This window comes from Musca autumnalis, unplaced genomic scaffold (genome assembly GCF_047663935.1).
Source record: "Musca autumnalis isolate F117 unplaced genomic scaffold, ASM4766393v1 scaffold_3, whole genome shotgun sequence".
NCBI classification, from domain to species: Eukaryota; Metazoa; Arthropoda; class Insecta; order Diptera; family Muscidae; genus Musca; species Musca autumnalis.
Genome location: NW_027411866.1, coordinates 152,241,093 through 152,261,117, shown reverse-complemented (window position 1 = coordinate 152,261,117; position 20,025 = coordinate 152,241,093). Strand labels below are relative to the sequence as shown.

General features: G+C 35.8%; 1 protein-coding gene across 1 annotated transcript; it reads left to right on the top strand.

Moving 5' to 3' along the window:
- The first annotated feature begins 1,055 nt into the window (after window positions 1-1,055).
- On the top strand, window positions 1,056-15,122 carry LOC141397945 (uncharacterized). The gene is made up of 10 exons (XM_073974935.1): window positions 1,056-1,317; window positions 13,082-13,210; window positions 13,300-13,478; window positions 13,538-13,719; window positions 13,777-14,018; window positions 14,081-14,234; window positions 14,323-14,434; window positions 14,519-14,678; window positions 14,757-14,884; window positions 14,953-15,122. Exons 2-10 carry the CDS (start codon window positions 13,173-13,175, stop codon window positions 14,997-14,999), a joined length of 1,242 nt encoding a protein of 413 aa, XP_073831036.1. The 5' UTR covers window positions 1,056-1,317; window positions 13,082-13,172; the 3' UTR covers window positions 15,000-15,122.
- The last annotated feature ends 4,903 nt before the right edge of the window (window positions 15,123-20,025 follow it).

Below are 20,025 nucleotides of genomic sequence, written 5' to 3'. Positions count from 1 at the left end.
AAAGTCAGCCCTATTGTTTCCTGGATCGCTGTGACCATGATGATTCTCCGATTCATAAAATCTACAATTTCGCTGACTTTGTTGCGGAGACCGTTGAAATTGAATTAAAAGAACGATATTACAATTTTGTTTATCAATTTGTTTCATATTTTCCAAAAACATTTTCTTTTTTACGATGAAAACTGTAATTTTATTACTTTAAAAGTTCGGTATATTGCGAGTTACCAGCTGATGTAAGTTGATGTTAATCTGATTCATTGCTATATACTATCACACAACTGCATTGTTGACAACTTTGGCACAATGTGGTGACATATTTTCCACTGTACTATATTTCATCAAAGGGATTGCAAAAAACGTCATCATTAAGTTTGCGACATTGGGAAGGAATTAAAAATAGCAACAAGAATAGCTATTCTTGTTATCGCGATAAGAGGCAGAAAGGGAGATATCCCGATAAGATCAAAACAAATAATGCCACCACCATCTGGTTAGTGGATGTTCATGTATGAAATAAATATGGGAATTCTTACGGATATCCGATATCTGAGAAATATGTTGGCAACCAAAAATATAAGTGTTTTCATCTACAAAGTCCACTTCAAAAAATAAACACTTGACTTTTGTTTCGAGTTACCTGTTGATGTCAAGGCAATTAGTACTGCAAACATTTTGCAAAATTTATAATAAAAATCTTCACAACAAAGACCTGTCATATTTTTATGAATGAAGATAATGAAATTGTTGCACGTCTAAAAGGGAAATAATGACTCTGGAATTTAGTTTTTATAAGCAGATATAACATCCCCAGTTATTAACCAGTTAGTTTCGGGATTTTCAATTAAGCAGTTTAATTCTTTTGGTGACATTTTAAACAAAGTTGCTGCCGCAGGACAGCAGCATAACATCGGCAAGAATAACAATAAAATTTGTTAAAAGAGAAAGTCGTGTTGTATAGGAAAAACAACTAAGCAAGGAATTAAATAATAAAAATAAGGTAGACAATCTAAAGAGGAAAACAGAATAGATCCAACACTTTTTTTAATTATTTTTAGTTCATACTTTGGCTTCCAGTTAATTGCAACAACAACTGTAGTTATAGTCCCACAATGCAAAACAGACCAGCTGATTTTGAAACAGCCATTAGAGCTTGTGGATTTGGTCGATTTAACATTTTATTATTGTTATCGGCATTGCCTGCTGTCATAGCAAATACCTTCGACACCGCAGTTATTTCATACATCCTACCCAGTGCTGAATGTGATCTTGGTTTGGATTTATTGGACAAAGGCATTTTAAATGCCATTACATATTGTGGTAAGAATTTTATTACAACAAAAAAAAAAAAAAATAAATGTTGGACTTGCTGAAATTTTCAATAATACAGTCGTATTTTATCAAATATGGAGGACACATTTTATAAGGTAGAGAGGGTTGTGGTGTGAATTCATTTTTAATCAAACCAAATTAAAAAACCAAATTAATCGTAGTAGAAAAACAAGAAACAAGTAAGAAAGTATCAGTCAGCTGTGCTGACGGAGATATACCCACAGTAAAAAAATAGCAAAATCAAACACAATAATTATACTGTGCAACATTTTTAAGGTGATCTTGTGCAAACAATTCGAACTGAGGATTTTTTGAAAGTACATACCCAAGCGACAAGAAACCCTAGTTGGGCTTTGTTGTGTCAGATCCAGCTCGGATTTTATGGCCCTATCTAAACATGGTTAAATATTGAGTTTTTAAAGAAATTCGGGGCTGTATCTCTGAAACCAGTGCGAATCTTCTTCTGACCTCTGAAGCAAATTTGTAGATATGGACAAGAATATAATATTTGGAGAAATAATGAACTCGAAAAACTACATTTATGGCCTTAAATTTCAAAATATATGCAAAAATTCCACAATTTTTATACATTTCACACCGTATCTCCAAAACCGTTATTTTTTCTGCATATTTTCTTTTGGAAAAATATTCCCTGGAATGTAATACACAACTCTTCGGAACATGTCATTGTTGTAAAAAGCCTCTATCCCGTTGTTTTAAGTACATTCTTCAACGTCGATTTAATAAAAATGTCAATAATGTGGTGAAATCCGAAATGCGACAATAAACTGTTGGTGTGCACTGTGTTTGAAATACGTGTTGTAAAAGATATGATGCAAAATACCGCTGAAACAACATGAAGTAAGCGTTTTAGAGTTTCAAAATGTTCTAAAGAATTGTGGAGAACTTTATTTGGAAGATTTTTGCAAAAGGTTACTTGGTTCCACTCTCAATAGTTTAGCCGATACTGACCAGAATTTCAGCAATTATGTAACATTTTCTATATTTTATAGATTTTGATGCCCTAGATGGAGTTTTTCCTATGTGGTTTTTTCAAAAGATAAGTTCCTCTAGTTGAGGGCTACAATATTGCTAAAGACAGCAAGGCCAAATTCCCAATCGTTTCTGAGATTAAGGCCTGATAAATGCAAAAAAAGTGTAGTTTTAGACCGCTTTAGACGAGGCCATAAAATCCGAACTGGATCTGACAGGAAAAAAAACCCAACTAGGGTTTTTGTAGTCTAAATATATACTTTCAAAAAATTCATACTAGAAGTTGTTTGCATTTTCAGTGTTGCATAGTGTTATGCTGTATATCTATATATATAAAAAAGGGTGATGTTAGTTACTACGCTTATAACTCAAGAACGGCTGAACAGATTTTGACAATTAGCACCTATTCGGAATCGTCTCATGACAGAAAAGGATAAAATCTAAAAAAAATCGCGAAAATCTGCGAAAAAATGCAAAAAATATTTTTTAAAAATTCAAATTTCCCATACATTTCTTTGGAGCTGTTATTGTTGATTACTTTGTCTTTGCACTTTTTGTCAGTTTTTAGCGATAACTATATACGCACAAACCAAACACATAGAACTGTAAAGACTGGAAAAGATGCATAATGCACAAATGTTTATGAAACAAAGTATATAAACATTTTACCAACAACAGGGGTATGTTAATGATAAAACCCCCATTAAAGCGCAATTCGGTTTATATAAATTGTAGGAAAGCAAAAAGTTGGACTCAGGATTGTATTCCATAGCAGTTTCCAGTTTATTGAGTATGAACTTAGCGGTTAAAATCGCCTGAAATGGCTAACTACACAACAGAATGTTGTTATGATATCGTAACAACAGAGCTTAACTCCATCTATTAACAAATGTTAAAAATTGAGTTTTCCAATCTTAATGTATTTACATCTTTGCGCAAACTGTATGTGACATTTCATATTTCAGTTTTGTCAACATTTGAAAGTTCTAAATAATTATTTTATTTACTGCAATAAATTTGATTTGAATTGAAATTGTTTTAAAAGAAATACAAACATTAAATTATAAACAATTATTAGCGATGTGGCGTGCAATCATTTTTGGAGGATTATCTGAAATACTAGATACATTTCAGTGTAAATGACATTCTTTAAAACTGTGACTTACGACAAAAAAATGCTTTTTATATACATACATATGTACATACATATGTATGTAGTTGTGATATTTTTTCAGGCATTACAGCGCCTCGAGAAAATTCGAAGTGTTCAAATGGCGAGATTTTGGGTTTTAAAATATAAAAATCTGCAAACAAGGAAGAAACGCAAATACGAATTTTTGGTACATTAATCCACAAAAATATGAAATATCGGACATTGTTAGGTCATTTTTATATTTTGCAGGGTTAACCTTCTTTATGAGGATTTGTTTGACGTATATGTAATGGAATTGACATTTAAAACCCAGTGGGTTTGTTAAATCCGGTTATATATATACGTACTATTATTCTATATGGAAACTTGCAGGAAAGGTTTTACCTGTACCGAAGATCATGTATCGCATTATATCCGTTTGCTTTGCATAGCGAGTCCACCACCAAAAAATGGCGGTAAGTTTAACCATTATCATTTTATTTATTTGAAAATTTTTGCCTTTTTAGGCGAAGATCATTTTTTAAGATTAATTTTTTAATCGAGCTTTATGATCTATTATGCAAGTGAAAAAGGAAAGCCGACGATTCGAACCCACACACCCACCACTATGTGACATGCATGTTTCGTCTTCGGTAAAGACTCTTCAGACATATCGGATGTGGAGCGGCTTCGATGTCCTCGAACTTTTCTTCTTTCAAATGCATTTTTGTTTTGTATTTTACAACAACAATGAGGATTTTCCCATTTAGTTGTGCTTTCATGACAAACGCTTAGCGCTGCCTTTGAAAGTTATGAGTTTGGCTCTGAACGCTAACACGCCGTGACAACACTTTTTTTTCTGTGTTTTCAAGGACGTGGGTTCAAACCCCAGCTGATTTTATTTATTTGAAAATTTTTGCCTTTTTAGGCGAAGATCATTTTTTAAGATTAATTTTTTAATCGAGCTTTATGATCTATTATGCAAGTGAAAAGGGAAAGCCGTCTTTACCGAAGACGAAACATGCATGTCACATAGTGGTGGGTGTGTGGGTTCGAATCGTCGGCTTTCCTTTTTCACTTGCATAATAGATCATAAAGCTCGATTAAAAAATTAATCATTATCATTTTAGCCATTTCGGTTGGATAATGTTGGTGAAATGTTCAAAATACCAAAAATCAGTTCTATGGAGATTATAGCAAGGCGCGGACCTATACCAATATTGTGTATTTTTCCCCAACGAAGACTACGTGTCCACTGCTGTAGATTGACGCAGCTAAAATCATAAAAATACCGAAAAGCGTTCTATAGCGATTATCTGGCGTCTATTTTAACAAGTGACTTGCACAGACCAATTTCTGAAAGAAAGTTTTGTAGCAATCAGGAAGATTAAACCATCATTTCGGTGTAATAGTGAGGCTCAAACCTTCAAAATATCGCGAAAAACGGGAGGTACCAATCCATGGGTGCTATATCAAGACGTGGACCTGCACTGACACATTTTTGGGAAAGGTTTTGTAGCATCAACGAAAATTAAATAACAAAGGGCTATATCAAAACGTGAACCGGTATAAGTAATTTTCAATCCCAAGTAAAAAACGAACGTACCAAATTATAAAGTTCTATCTATGGAATTTTATGATATCCGACTAATATTTCGATGTGTTACCAACCAAATGGCAATTTATTTATAGTGTAGGGTATAACAAATACCGAAAATATGACGGTACCCTCCATTCTATTGTACGTATATAAAATGTTTACCTATACTGAATTTTTTTGCAAGATAGTTATATATCCCAATGCGAGCTTTACTTTCGTTTCAAATAACGGACGGAGAGTGTTAAATAAACCCATTTTTTAACCTCAACAAATGTATAAATTTCTTTCCCTTCCTAATTTTTTTAATAATTTCACCTCAAAGAAAGAGTACCTCATCACAGATGTTCTGACCATAATTTCTATTTATAATAGCTTTCATTTCGTAGGGTTCAGTACATTCTACATCGTCTTAAATATTTAAAAACAAAGAATCGATTCCCATGTTCATGAGATAGCTATCTAAAAGAATATATGTATGTTTAAACTTCCATGCGTGTCTGCGAGACGAAGTTCGCCGGGTCTTCTAGTGAAATATATTGATTTTGTATCATGAGTTTGCTTTAAAATATGTAGGTACCGTAATGTGACATATGTATACCAAACATAATTTGTAACCAAACTTCTTCATAAAGGACTCGAAATATTAAATTACGTTAAACTAAGTTTGGCAGAAATTTTTGACAAAGTTTTATAGTTATCTTGCACAATAGCCATTTTAGTATGTGCAGTATGCCGAGGCGATTTGTATGGATGGAAAAAATTGTTAGCGGGCGCCTGGAGTTTCTGATTCTTGGGATTGTACTGAGCAAACAAAAAGTCAACTAGACCATATGTCTACGGTGAAAATCGAGCTCCCGGATTTTGACTTGAAGTTTCTTTTCAAGGATTTTTGGATATTTTGGCATTTAACAACCAAACCATTGAGATTTTCGATCCAGCACAAAGACAACAATTGTAGCCAAGACAATAATTAAGAACTCTTTAGTACATCTCAAAAGCATTGGAACATGAAAATGGTAACAGTTATTGACGTGGTTCAAACTTCTGAGTTATGGCGAAATAATTACGTTCTTGATGAACTTTAAGTGCACGATAAAAAAACAACATAACACAAATTCATCTCGCCATAACTCAGAAGTTTGACCTATGGCACAACGGTCTTTTCAGATTTATAATATTATCTCAATCCACTTTCATCGCCAAAAAGAATTTTTCACCCCAGTTGTTCTAGCATCGGAACCAACAAAGTTGTAATCAGCTACATGCTGTCATTTGATTGACCATTTTATTAGCTTTCTAATGAGATACATATACGGTTAAGCGGTTACTCAAAACCGATTCCAAAATCGGTTTTAATATCAGAATATCCGGTTCAACAATTTAGATAAACGGATCTATCCTCCAATAAAATTTGTTATTAACGTATTCGTCATAACGTCGGTCGGGCCGAACTTTTTATACCCTCCACCATAAATTTCAGCCATTTCGGTGGATTAATGGGGCCACAACCTTCAAAATACCGAAAATCAGAAGGTACCGTTCTATGGGGGCTATATGATGACGTGGGCCTATACCTACAAATTTCTGGGGGAAAGTTTTATACCCCCAACGAAGACTAAATACCACATTTCAGCCATCTCGGTATGATAATGAGGCCAAAACCTTCAAAATACCGAAAATTGGGAGATATCGTCCTATGGGGGCTATATCAAAACGTGGACCTATATAAACATTTTATGGTAGAAATGTTTCTTAGCCTCTGGAAACACAAAATACAACGTTACAACCGATTATGTTGTCAAATGGGACTAATACATTCAAAATATATTAAAATGACGCGTACTTTATACAGGACGTTATATGGGGGCTATACCAAAACGTGGACCTATATAAACCAACTTTTGTAGGCATGTTTTTTGGCCTCTGGAGACACAAAATACCAAATGACAACCAATTCGGTGGTAAAATGGGCCAAATATCTTAAAAATTCCTTAAAACGACGACGCGTCACGCGTCATTTTGTATGGGGGCTATATGAAAGCGTGGACCTACATAGCCCGCTTTCAATACCAAAAGTCCTACGTAAATATAACATATTTTCCCAAAATTTCATCCACCTACGTCAATCCGTTCGGACGCTAAAGTGATTTCCACAGACGGACAGACGGGCGGACATGGCTATATCGATGTAGAATTGCACGCTGATAAAGAATATATATACTTTGTGGGGTCTACAATGATTATTTCGAGTAGTTACAAACGGAGTGACAAACTTAATATACCCCCATCCTATGGTGGAGGGTATAAAAAACATAGTTTTCTGAACAAAAACCAGGTAAATGTCAAAAAGGACCATGAAAACGGTGAAATATCGACTGGTCATCAATGAGAACCGTACCTAAAATCTTCTGAACAACATTTTTGCAGAATATTTTGATGCTGTAAAATCTCGTCTTGTGGTACTTTTACTACGGTTCAAAAAATAAAGGACGAAAAGGGCATGAAAGGAATTGAATTAGAGGGATGAAGTATTCTACAAACAGATTCACCATTCGATTTGACTGAAGACATGTAATCTCAAAATGAAGCTACAACAAGTAAACAAGTATCAGTCGGCTTGGCCGACAGAGATATACCCTCAGCCTGTGTATATTGAAACAATTTTTTTCCCAAAAAACGTATGTATATAGGGGTTTTAAAAAATTTCGGCGTATAAAAAGTTGATTAGGATTAAAGAGCAAAAGTTTTGCGAAGGAGATAATTAAAGGAATGGATCGACATTGGCCATTATGGAAGTGGATCTGCAGCCACTACATATGGTGCCATAGTGGGTTTTTATGACCTACGGGCTGTTTACTCATGAAGTGTGGACTTGCCCCTGAAAAAACTTTTACCATCGTAATTGAGGCAGCGAATGCAAGTTGCTTCAACAAAAATCAAAGTGATTCGATAACAGGTCTTAAAGTGAACTTATCCGAAATTTTGAGTGGGAGGTACTGGATGGAGTGGACAAATATAGTCCATATTTAAACCTGATCTATATCTGGTAGATATATTAGGATGTGTAAAGTACGGACCAATTCGGCTACTCCCTTCAAGAATTTACGTACGAATTTTTCCGAACATTTTTAAACTTTGGACCGATATGACTTATCTTCGAACTTAATTTATGTTTGGACAAAATATTACTAAGGCCGAATTTTGGACCCAATCGGCAGATCCGTTCGAAAGTTATCTTGCACTCCAACCAGCTTACTCGGTGTCATAGGGGTTTTGTGCAACTTTCAGGTATTTTCTCAGGAAGTATGGACTTGCGCCTGATGAAACTTGTACCGTCGTATGGGGGAGCAGTGAATACAAGTTTGCTAACACAAAAATCAAAGCGATTCGAGAGCAAGTCCTAAACTGAATTTATCCGAAATTTTGTGTGGGAGGTACCCGAAGGAGTGGTCCGATTGAGTATATATTGGAACCTCATCTAAGTCTGGTAGACATTTTACGATTTGCAAAGTATGGACCGAATCGGTTACTTCCTTTAAATTTTGCGAACATTTTCGAACTTTTGTGGCGGAGGTACCGGAAGGAGTGGACCGATATAACCCATCATCGAACTTAAACTTAGTTTGGACAAAATATTACGAAAGCCAAATTTTGGACCGAATCGGTTGATTCGTTCGAGAGTTATCGTGCGCTCCAGCCAGCCAGACAGACAGACGGACGGACATTGCTCAATCGACTTCAAATTGTCTGAAACACATTTCGTCCAAACATACTTGGGGTCTAAAACCATTATTTTTTTATGGGGCACATTTTGCCCGTATGAAAGTGCATAAATGCTGAAGGTATAATAACGCTTAACGGAGATATAAAGCTATTTTCTCACAAATTAAAGGGCCAATATTAAACCATTAATCACGCGATATCTCGGAAACTTGACCTAAGGTGAAAATGTCCTTTTGGGTTCTTAGTACACTCACTAAGGGCTTTCATCTCCACGAGGAATTTGCCACCCACTGACTTTGAGTCCCATTTTGTTGCACAGTGTCATTTATCGATATTTTCCGAAAAATGTGCAGCTTCTCGAGGCCATAACTACCTAAAGGAGCATTCCAATGCTTTTGCGATGTACTAGAGAGTTCTTAATTATTGTCTTGGCTACAATTATTGTCTTTGTGTTGGATCGAAAATCTCAGTGGTTTGGTTGTTATATGCCAAAATATCCAAAAATCCTTGAAAAAAAAACTTCAAGTCAAAATCCGGGGGCTCGATTTTCACCGTAGACATATGGTCTAGTTGACTTTTTTGCTCAGTACAATCCCAAGAATCAGAAACTCCAGGTCCCCTTGATGGTGTTTAAATCACCCCACTATAATGTGCTGGCAGGATTTTGGAGCTTTTGGGCCATTATCTCAGGGAGTATTGACTTACTCCGGAAAGAAATTGTACCGTTGTAAATGAGGCCGCAAGAACAACCTACTGAAAAAAGAATCAAACCTAGGTGAGTATAGCTCTTAAACTTCACTTTAACCGAAATTTGTGTGGGAGGTACCCTAAGGAGTGGAATAGTCCATATCCGAACCTGATACATGAAATAATACAACGTGCAAAGTCTGCACCAATCAGAAGCTTTCTGCGAGAATTATCTTGCGGATTTGCCATTTTGGTTGGTGCCGACAGGGTTTCTTGCAGCTTTTGGGCTAATATCTCAAGAAGTGTGGATTTGCGCAAGAAAAAAATTGTTCCGTCATAAAGGAAGCCGCAAGGACAACCTTACTTACTTAGCTGACCCATTACAGAACATTTGTTCCATAGGCCGAACTAAGAAAATATGTATCTCCATTTCTCTCTATTTGTTGCTTCGCACTCTGGAATACCGCGCCTTTTCATCTCATCATCCACTTGTTTGCGCCGGCTATTCCTTGGCCTGCCAATTCTGCGTGCACCGCCAAGCGGTCCGTATTTATACGCCTTTTTAGCGGGTTCATCATCGCTCATTCTTATGATATGGCCTAGCCAACGCAATCGCTGCATCTCGATACGTTTAACTATATTGATGTCGTTGTATAGCAGATACAGCTCGTGGTTCATACGACGTCGATATTCACCGTCAACGCAGATTGGTCCGTAGATCTTTCGAAGAATTTTTCTCTCAAACACGCCAGGCACTGCCTTGTCTGCTTGCGCAAGTACCCAGGCTTCGGAACCATACATCAGCACGGGTAGTATCAGTGTTTTGTAGAGCGTTATTTTTGTTTGACGAGATGTGGCTTTGTTTTTAAACTGCTTACTTAAACCAAAGTAGCATCTGTTGGCCAATACAATTCTTCTTTTTATTTCACATCTGATGTCGTTTGTTGTGTTTACGGAGGTGCCGAGGTAGATGAAGTCTTTTACTACCTCAATATTATAGGAACCAACTTCCACAGTCGGTCCGAGCTCAATGGACGCATTGCGCGTCGACACCATCAACTTGGTCTTCTCACCGTTTACCGCCAGACCCACTTTAGCAGATTCTCCTTCGACCTTTATAAAGGTATCAGTTACTTCTTTTACTGATCGGTCCATGATGTCTATATCATCAGCATAAGCAAGTAACATGTGACTATTGGTGTAGATTGTGCCACTTCTTTTGACGTTTGCCTCTCGTATAACCTTTTCCAGCAGGATGTTGAAAAGATCACACGAAAGGCTGTCTCCTTGCCTGAAACCTCTTTTGGAACAAAACTCTTCGGAGAGGTTATTTCCTATTTTAACTGAAGATCTTGTGTTAGTTAGAGTCATTTTACAAAGCCGAAAGAGCTTTGCGGGGATACCAAATTCAGACATGGCTTGGAATACCTTTGAACGCAGTGGGCTGTCGAAGGCTGCTTTATAATCGACAAAAAGGTGGTAGGTGTCGATCTGGATCTCTTGGGTCTTCTCCAGGATTTGCCGCAGGGTAAATATCTGGTCAATGGTGGACTTGCCAGGTCTAAAGCCGCATTGGTATGGTCCAATTATCTCGTTGACCATAGGCTTTAGTCGTTCGCACAATATCCCTGACACGATATTGTAGGCAATAGGGAGTACACTTATGCCCCTATAGTTAGAGCATACAGTCTTATCTCCCTTCTTATGGACGGGGCACAGGATACTCAGGTTCCAATCGTCGGGTACTCGTTCTTTCTGCCAGATGGAGCTAACTAGCTGATGCATACACCTTATCAGCGTGTCGCCTCTGGTTTTAAACAGCTCGGCTGGTAGGGCATCAGCTCCTGCTGCCTTATTATTCTTCAGCCGGTTTATTGCTGTCTTTACCTCATCTTGGCCGGGTGGTATACATACATTCAATACCATCTTGTGGGATTGGATCTGTGGTATCTTCGTCGACTTCGCTACTATTGGATACCCACAGTTTGGAAAAATGCTCTTTCCATATCCTTAGCACACTATCTGTATCAGTTACCAAATTACCTTGTGGGTCTCTACAGGAGGATGTGCCAGTTCCAAAGCCATCAGTTTGATGTTTCACTCTTTGGTAGAATTTTCGAACTTCATTCTGTCTCCTTTACATCTCGATTTGTTCACACTCCCGCTTTTCCATCTCTCTCTTTTTCCTGCGGAAAAGACGTTTCTCCTCTCTCCTTTTCTCCCGATATCTCTCTCGTGTGCTACGCGTTGCTACTGATTGTAAAGTAGCCCTATATGCCGCATTTTCTCTTCGGTAGCATCACGACACTCCTGATCATAACATGGATTCCTTGGTGGAGGTCTCTGGTATCCAGGTACTGATTTTGCGGCTGTTTGCATGGAGTGGGCAATGTTTTGCCATTGTCCTGATATATTATCGGGACGATTGATTAAGCAGTTGGGCCAGTTGAGTGGAATATACGCCATTTACTTTGCGCGTCCACACCAGCAAAAATGTAATAAAATTACGTCTCCACATTGCCTGCGTGGGTAGATATGGAATGTTTTTATTTCGTGTCATATGCCATTGATAGATAGTGTAAACTACTTCTTACCGATGTCTAACTTCCGTGTTGTATCTGTTCGCACTTTGTTTGCTACGTTTAATCTGGTATGTACCTTTGCTGCAACAAGGTAGTGGTCCGAGTCTGTGTTTGCACCTCGGAACGATCGTACATTCAACACGCTTGATGCATGTCTTCCATCTATCACAACGTGATCAATTTGATTTCTTGTTCTTTGATCTGGTGACAGCCAGGTGCCCTTACGAACATCGAGATGCTTAAATCTGGCTAGAGGAGATATACCCTCCGTCAGCACAGCTGACTGACTTTCTTAGTTTAGTAGTGACGAAACGACTTCTCCGACAATAGTTGTGGACATACATAGGTCCACGTTTTGGTATAGCCCTTAAACAACGATACCGCCCAATTTCAAGTATTGTACAAAATTTTAGCTGACCGGATTTGGTTAGGTGATAGGTAATTGGTTTATGCAGTGGTCAAGAAAATTAACCCAAAATTGTGGGCAATGTTACATCCGTAACGGAAAGAAAACTAATTATTCCATATTAGTACAGAATATTTCATGGTGTACTTTACTTGTTTTTCATTAGGTAAGTACCTAAATAAAGGTTTCAAAATTTTGTATGTAAAAACTATGGTAGTGGCATCGTAAAATTTTGAATATGTTATGTCAAAACTTTCTTTATGTTGTTGGGGAAATTACAACAAAAATATTTTTTTTATAAAGGGATTTGACTTTTCATATTCGATCAGCTGGTGTGATACCACTACCTGGTAGTTCTGCCATGGTAAAAACTATACTCATCACAAAAAGAGTTGCCCCCTAATTTTGATCCTGGCTACGCCCATGTATAAAAACAAATTATAACAAAATAATAATTACAAAGCACTAGCAACTAAGGACTATCGGCTTATTTTATATTTTACATTTTAAATTTTATATTTTATTTATTATATGTTTTAAATTTGTTTATTTTATCTTACATACATATTTTGTTTTATATTTTTTTTACTTTATGTATTTAATATTATATTTGTTGCCCCAATTTACAGGTATGATTACATCCGCCATTGGCTGGGGATATTTGGCTGACAATAAAGGTCGTAGGAATGTTCTTATATACGGAAATTTCCTTCATGTGATATGCGTTATATGTATGCAAAATTTATTGGGGGATTTATGTAAGTATATCGAAAACCTTTCGAAATAATTCAATTTATGTTAAGTGAAGTACGTAAATTGTCCTAATGAAATGTATTCTTTTGTGTAGTATGTGTGGTCCATTTGCTACTTTGGTGGCCTATTTATCTGAATTCCATGGTAACAATTTCCGTTCGCGCATAATGATGCTAATTGGAGTTATGTTTTCATTGTCCGCCATAATAATGCCCATATTGGCGCTGTTGATATTGCCAATAAATTGGAGTTTGAATATCTTCAATATGAATTGTATGGTAGTATGAATGGGGGAATTGAGGAGAGATAATATATTTTCTTGGGGTTTGTAGTTGCTGCATGGCACTTGTTTTTGGCTATTTGTGGAATACCGAGTCTTTTAAGTGGTATCTGCTTTTGTTTCTTGCCCGAAAGTCCACGTTTTCTTATATCACAAGGTCGTAATAGAGAAGCTTTAGAGATCTTGAAAAATATTTATGGCATAAATAGAAGAAAACCCAATAACGCATATCCGGTAAGTTTTCAGGTGATGTTAATATATTTATTATTAATTTATATTTTGAATTTGCAGATTAAAGAATTGATAAAAGAAATTAAACAAAAAGATGACATTGCGAATCAAATTGGTGTAGCCACCATTGAGGCTAATCTGAAGGATTTGTGCAATAAAGAAAAACACCAATGTGACAATAATAATGTGGAAGATGTCACATTAATGGATAAAAGGCCGAACACATTTAAGTTGTTGTGTTCTAAACAGTATCTGGGTCCATGTCTAGTGGTTTGCATGTTTCAATTTTTTGTTTTGTTGGGGTAGGTGCTGATTTGTGAAAATAGTTTTAGATCTCTGCTTAGAATTTTTTGAAATCTTTCAGGCAAAACACCATGCGCCTTTGGTTACCTCAAATGTTCGCCTCCCTCAACGAATATGAACAACTTTCCAGTGAAAGTACCAGTATGTGTACCATTTTGGAGTACAGTGTCAATAAAACGGGATTGGTGAAGGATTCCTTTGATGAGTGTGTTGTGGTAAGGTTAATTGAGAATTTATGCTAATGTGATTGATAAATTTGGCAACTTAATTCAATATATAATTTAACGGCTCCATATATTACAGATTATCACACCTTCATCCTACACAAATAACATTATTGTGGCCTGTATTTGTTTTGTAATATACATAGTGGCTGGTACACTTATTAACTTTCTGGGGAATAAAAAGATTCAAGGTAATATTTTGTACCCAAAAAAATATAATAATAACAATAATAAATCACTACTATATTTAAATCTTATTCTCAACACAATTTTAGTTATTGGTTTAACCGCTGCCGGTACTTGTGGCGTAGTTCTATATTGGTCATCATCATCTCTTACCACGTTAATTATAACATCACTGTATTTAGCACTGGGTAGTATGTCAGGAACATCATCTCTGGGATCTTCAGTTAATCTTTTTCCAACATCAATGAGGTAAAGTATTAAATACTACAATTAAATACCTTACTTGTGTTATATTTAAAAAAAACATGCCAATTTTTTAATTTTCAGAACAATGATATTGTCATTGATGATAATGATTGCTCGCATAGGCACAATATTGGGCAATGTGCTATTTCCCATATTTATGTCATTGGGTTGTGTCCCACCTCTTGCCATGATTGCAGGAGTAATGTATCGTAAGTATTACATAAGAGGTCCGTGCTTTTATTGGGAATACTGTAATCACCTCTTGTTTTCATTTTAGTTGGATGCCTATTTGCTGTAATTTTTCCTAATGCAGATAAAGCCTAACGTTAACGATACAATGTTATAAAATCGTCTAATAGTTATAAATACAAAACCTATTGTAAATATTCTGTGATCAAATATACAAATATATAAAATAAAGTTTATGCAATTACTTTATCAAAGGCGTAGTAACTCAAAATTTTGTAATTTTAACTTTTCAAAATGATACTTAAATGCACTATGTAACAAAATTCAAATTTTTTTCAAAAGCATGGGACAACCCGATTAGATATTGAAAGTAGAGTTGACAAGTAAGAAAAGCGTAAATTTCGTTCGGGCCGAACTTTTTATACCCTCCACCACAAATTTTAGCCATTTCGGTGGATTAATGTGGCCACAACCTTCAAAATACCGAAATTCGGAAGGTACCGTTCTATGGGGCTGTATGATGGCGTGGACTTATACCTACAAATTTCTGGGGGAAAGTTTTATACGCCTAAAGAAGACTAAATACCAAATTTCAGCCATCTCGGTGTGATAATGAGGTTAAAACGTTCAAAATATCGAAAATCGGGAGATATTATATTATGGGGGCTATATCAGCACGTGGACCTATATAAACATTTTATGGTAGAAATGTTTCTTAGCCTCTGGAAACACAAAATACAAAGTTACAACCGATTCTTTGGTCAAATGGGTCTAATACATTCAAAATATATTAAAATGACGCGTACTTTATAAGGGGCCTTATGTGGGGCCTATACCAAAACGTGGACCTATATAATCCAACTTTGGTAGGAATATTTTCTGGCCTCTGAAGACACAAAATACCAAATTACAACCAATTCTGTGGTCAAATGGGTCTAATACATTCAAAATATATTAAAATGACGCGTACTTTATATGGGGCCTTATATGGGGGCTATACCAAAACGTGGACCTATATAACCCAACTTTGGTAGGAATATTTTTTGGCCTCTGTAAACACAAAGTACCAAATTACAACCAATTCGGTGGTAAAATGGGCCAAATATCTTAAAAATTCCTTAAAACGACGACGCGTCACGCGTCATTTTGTATGGGGGCTATACGAAAGCGTGGACCTACATAGCCCGCTTTCAATACCAAAAGTCCTACGTAAATATAACATATTTTCCCAAAATTTCATCAACCTACGTCAATCCGTTCGGACGCTAGAGTGATTTCCACAGACGGACAGACGGACAGACGGACAGACGGACGGACATGGCTATATCAATGTAGAATTGCACGCTGATCAAGAATATATATACTTTGTGGGGTCTAAAATGATTATTTCGAGTAGTTACAAACGTAGTGACAAACTTAATATACCCCCATCCTATGGTGGAGGGTATAAAAATATACTGAAAACAACGTGATAGAGGCATTTTACAACAATTGCATGTTCTGAAGAGTTGTGTATTAGATTCCAGCGAATATTTTTCCAAAAGAAAACATTAAGAAAAATTAACGGTTTTGTAGATATGGTGCGAAATGTACACAAATTATGGAAATTTTCGATAATTTGTAAAATTTGAGACAATAAATGTAGTTTTTTGAGTTCATTATTTCTACAAATATTTAATTCTTGTCCTTATCTACAAATTTGCTTCAGAGGTGTGAAGAAGATTCACATAGGTTTCAGAGATATATCCCAGAATTGCTTTAAAAAGTCAATATTTAATCATGTTTAGATGGGGTCATAAAATCCAAGCTGGATCTGACACAACAAAACCCAACTAGAGATTTTTATCGTTTGGGTCTATACTTTCAAAAAAACTTGAGCTAAATGTCCAAAAAGGGCCACAAAATTCTGAAAATACATTCGATCTGTCCGTTGATGAAAGTTTCAATTTACATAGGCTGTCGGCAAAGTCGACTGATAAATTTTTTACATGTTTTTTTAATAAATATTTACATGAAATTCTGCAGAGAAAATAAAACATTTTATTCTATATCGCTGTGCGACACGAACCAAATTACCCATATTCTGACACCTCAGCATGATCGAAGACGAAAAATAAGAAGACACGTGTCCCGGCGTTTCCCCCCATCACTTCCACTTTTGATCAGTTTGATATTTTTATCGTTTGGGTCTTTACTTTCAAAAAAACTTGAGCTAAAATTGTTTGCAAAATATTACCTTAAAATGTTGCACAGTGTAATACTGCGTAATTTGGCGGTGAACGACCTTCTACAAAACCCCATTATATTAAAGTGTTTTGCAGTGTCAATCTATCTCTACAACTAATGAACTGATCGTCATGTATTTTTATGGCTTATTAAGAATATAAAGATCCTGTAAATCATCGATAATTTTTTTAAATACTAGTTTTTACGGAAGTGGTGGACAAAAAAGTCAAAATTTCAATTTTTGGCTTAATAATGCCCTTGACAACCTCACAAAAATATGTGACAATCGGTTCATTAGTTTTCGAGCTAGAGTTGGTCCCAATTTACATTAAGCGAGTTTACTTGGTCGATGGTCAGACTAGCACGATTTCAACATGGCGACGACAAGTTTATAGGCGAGGGGTATGAAGTAGTGAAACCTATGTACATGGTTTTCTGTGTTTGTTGTGTTGCCTCTTCTTGTTCTTCGTTGCAAGATTTTTTCTTCAATTTTCTTTCATTTTTATTTTCTCAAGCAAACGTTAACAACAAAACAAACAAAAATATATTTAATAAAAACATTTAATTAATGAAATAGTGAAAATTTAACCATTAATATTAATTTAATTATTAATGTTAATTATTTTGTGTTGTTTTTTGGTTTATTTATATCTTTTTTTGCTTTTATTGGTATGAGAAACACAACAAACGCGAATGGTCAAATAAAGAGGACACGCAAAGATCTTAAATTTCACGTTAACGTGTGTGGACATTAACGAAATTTGAAAAGAAACTTTAACGAAATTGGTTTCATGAAACCTTGCTAGTCTGACCATCGACTTGCGGCAATTTTTTCTCGTTCCCTTTTAAACTTGCCTCTTGCATTTAGTCCCAATTTACATTAGGCGAGTTTACTTGCGGCAAGTCCCAGTTTGTAGAAGAGACACGTAAGGTGAATGGAAATGGGAAAAAATTTCTCGTACCGGCAATTCACTTCATATTTTTCGTATTTGACATTATTTTCATTGTTTTGAAAACCAAACTTGTCGGAACAGAATTGCCTTTTATAAACGCAAGAGGCAAGTTTAAAAAGGAACGAGAAAAATTGCCGCAAGTAAACTCGCCTAATGTAAATTGGGACTTATACAAAGTAATTCTATTCCGACAAGTTTTGTTTTCAAAACAATGAAAATAATGTCAAATGCGAAAAATATAAAAGGAATTGACTGAAAATTGCCGGTACGAGCAATTTTTTTCCATTTACATTCCCCATACGTGTCTCTCCTACAAACAGAGACTGGCCGCAAGGAAACTCGCCTAATGTAAATTGGGACTTTGTACAAGAGACACGTAAGGGGAATGGAAATGGAAAGTCCCAATTTACATTAGGCGAGTTTACTTGCGGCAATTGTCAGTTTGTTGGTGAGAGAGGGTGTTGAGAGGCAAAGGGTTACCATATGCCTCACCTCTCTATCCATCAAACTGACAATTGCCGCAAGTAAACTCGCCTAATGTAAATTGGGACAAAAAAAGCTCGTACCGGCAATTCTCAGGCAATTCATTTTATATGTTTCGTATTTGACATTATTTTCATTGCTTTGAAAACAAAACTTGTCGGAACAGAATTGCCTTTTATAAACGCAAGAGGCAAGTTTAAAAAGGAACGAGAAAAATGTCCGCAAGTAAACTCGCCTAATGTAAATTGGGACTTGTGGCACAGTTTTCAAAATGTGATTTCGAGAAAAACACGTTTTTAGTTTCAACGTATTCTATGCTATTTTTAAATTTACAAGGTACCCTAAATTAGTGGGGCAAATTTTCGGCATTTCTATAAATTTGGTATATTTGAGTTAGAATTCCTTGGAATCCTATAAATTTAGATATAGGTCTTCGGCAACATCACTGACAACCAGGGTTTCGGAGTCGAGGTAATTTTGGCTCGACTCCGACTCCAGACCAGTTTTTTTCACGACTCCGGCTCCGACTCCGGGTCGACTCCGAGAGTGAATTGCTGTAACACTAAAATTAAGAAAATGTGCATAAATGTTTAACTTTTTATTATATTTTGGTATATATGTATATGCTAATCAGTTGGTTTTTCCTTACATATTCTTTAGAAGGGGCATTCGTTTGAAAATAATGCTCAACTAAAGAACATAAATATAAAGTAAAATTCATATTGAAAAAAGTAAGACAGTTTTTGCGGTTTTGCGTTTTTTTTTTTTGCACGAGTATATTCTGGATGGAATATGGAAATATGAAAATAAAGGGGTACTACAAATCATAAGTACTAAATGCGAAACAAATTATAAGCAATTCATGGCCAAGTTTTAAACTGGGTGTATGTTAGCCAATGTGCTTAGCCCCCCAAATATTTCTCCAATCGAATTGAAAATTTGGACACATATTCTATGATATTTATCCTTTTTTTCAGAAATTTACAAGTGGGGATCACCCCTTAAACTAAAATTTATCGCACACATTTTAAACTTTGGTGTCCTTTATTACTTTTACCTGATCCTACATAAAATGTTCGGTGAACATTTTTGTATAAAATTTACCCCCTGTTTTTGTAACTATTTTTTTGTTCGTTCGTCTACATTCGTAATAATTTGGGCATCCATATCTCAGCCCCTAGATTACATACAGATCGAATTCTTTGTAGACACGTTTTATATATAGTTAAGAATTCCTCATTCAAAAATCTGCGTTCCACATTTCCGCTAAGACGAGTAAATCGATCTACAAAATTTGACAATTCGTGTGAGAACATAAATTTTTTTTACAAAAACCGGGGGTTAATCTTGTGTTACTTTTCCAGTTCATAAACAAAAAGGACATGGAGGGAACTAAGCTATTTAACAGAAAACACGTCATCTCAAAATGATGAGACAATATCTCCAAACAGAGATATCAAGCTATTTTGTCAATCATTGTTGGGAGTCAATCAAAAAAT